We start from the raw sequence: 1,458 nt of genomic DNA, 5'->3' as shown, positions 1-1,458 counted from the left end.
AATTAACTTGGTCAATTTTTCAATTAATGTTTTCTAGGAACAGTTAATAAAAAAAATAATTGTTTCCGAAATAATGATGAAAGTTTTATATTAAAAAAAGTAAAAACATTAAACATTATTTTTAAGAATATTTAATGTTTACAACAAAAACATTTATTGGTAATTAGTAGTAATTCAAAATAATAATATCAACAACAAAATGTAACTACGCATTGATTAACTCTCAACTTTTTTAATTTCCCTGCCTAGCCTATCAAATATGGTGTACCGGATGTCCCCCCCTAGTAAAGGAATTGACCTCGCCCTGGAAGAGTACCCCCTCCATTAAGGATAATCCTGCAAGGCATCTGAAAAGGTGATGGCCTCGAGACCCTCTACTTCTTATTAGAGTTCTATCAATGGGCAGATTGCCAAAATGTTATTGTAATATAACACTCATCAAATTTACTTATTTATATTTTTCAATACAGTTGTAAATGTTAATTAATAATAAAATAATCTTCCATCAAGTCGTAGAATTATTTAATATAAAGCAGGAGTGGGCCCATTGACCCAGTCGATGATTTGACGGTCATGCCAAATGAAATCTCCTTTCGGTGATGTTGTTCCAGCCGGTAACAGAGCAGCGAATGTCACAGCATCAGAACCTAAAATGAAATAAAATATTAATTAAAACATATTAAATATAGAAACTTTAATTTAATATTAAATTATTAAAACGAATACTGCCGTCAGATTATTTTTTTTCATTACTGTATTCATTTCAACAACTAGGTTACAAACAGATAGGTCTAAATCTCATTAAAATAATCAATAATTAATACTAAATTAAAAAAAAATCTTCCTTTTATAAAGTACCTTTTTTTTTTTTTTTTAAACTATTTCATAGTTTACTGAAATAAACAATAGGTATTTGTAAAGTATAGAAAGACATGATAAATGTTGTCAAAATATGAAGATGGTCAGGTTTGCGGTCGAAAAGAAAGTAATAGTAAAATAAGTAGTTTTCACTTATTTATTGTCTGACGTTTCTTTGTATGGCTTTATTAGGGATAAAAAGATACAAAAACAACTAAGAACATTACAAAAATAACATACAAACAGGTAAATTAAGGTAGGATAAATATTATGTAAAAAAGAAGAGAAAAGAAGATTATATATAAATAAAAGGAACGAAGAAATAAAATAGTATTCATATAAAATGAACTTGAATTAACATTTATAAACGTAACTAAAAAAATACGTAAACTATGCGATTAACAAAGTACAGGAGACGCATATACAACGAAAAACAGAAAAGTAGATGTGGGAATCAAAAATTAAACATACTAACTATATATAATCAAATATTTTGTATTTTAAACTTATAATATATGTAGTATGCCTTTCACGGCATGGAACATGTATAAAAAGAAATAAACTATCTCTTAATGGTAACCCCATAAAGAGATAGTTTAT

The 1,458-nt window shown here is 27.0% G+C and overlaps 1 protein-coding gene across 1 annotated transcript in view; it reads right to left on the bottom strand.

Annotated features, from left to right (window-relative positions):
* Window positions 1-438: 438 nt before the first annotated feature.
* LOC112211639 (carbonyl reductase [NADPH] 3) overlaps window positions 439-1,458 on the bottom strand; it is a 21,677-nt gene continuing 20,657 nt past the window's right edge. Inside the window, exon 6 of the mRNA XM_067050893.1 lies at window positions 439-647. Within this exon, the coding sequence (XP_066906994.1) occupies window positions 523-647 (125 nt within the window). The 3' untranslated portion in view covers window positions 439-522. The remainder of the gene's footprint in view (window positions 648-1,458) is intronic.

Source organism: Halyomorpha halys, unplaced genomic scaffold (genome assembly GCF_000696795.3).
Source record: "Halyomorpha halys isolate HHAL.00 unplaced genomic scaffold, Hhal_1.1 Scaffold112.1, whole genome shotgun sequence".
Lineage (NCBI taxonomy): Eukaryota > Metazoa > Arthropoda > Insecta > Hemiptera > Pentatomidae > Halyomorpha > Halyomorpha halys.
The sequence above is the reverse complement of the archived record's forward strand: the minus strand, read 5'-3'. Positions and strand labels throughout refer to the sequence as shown.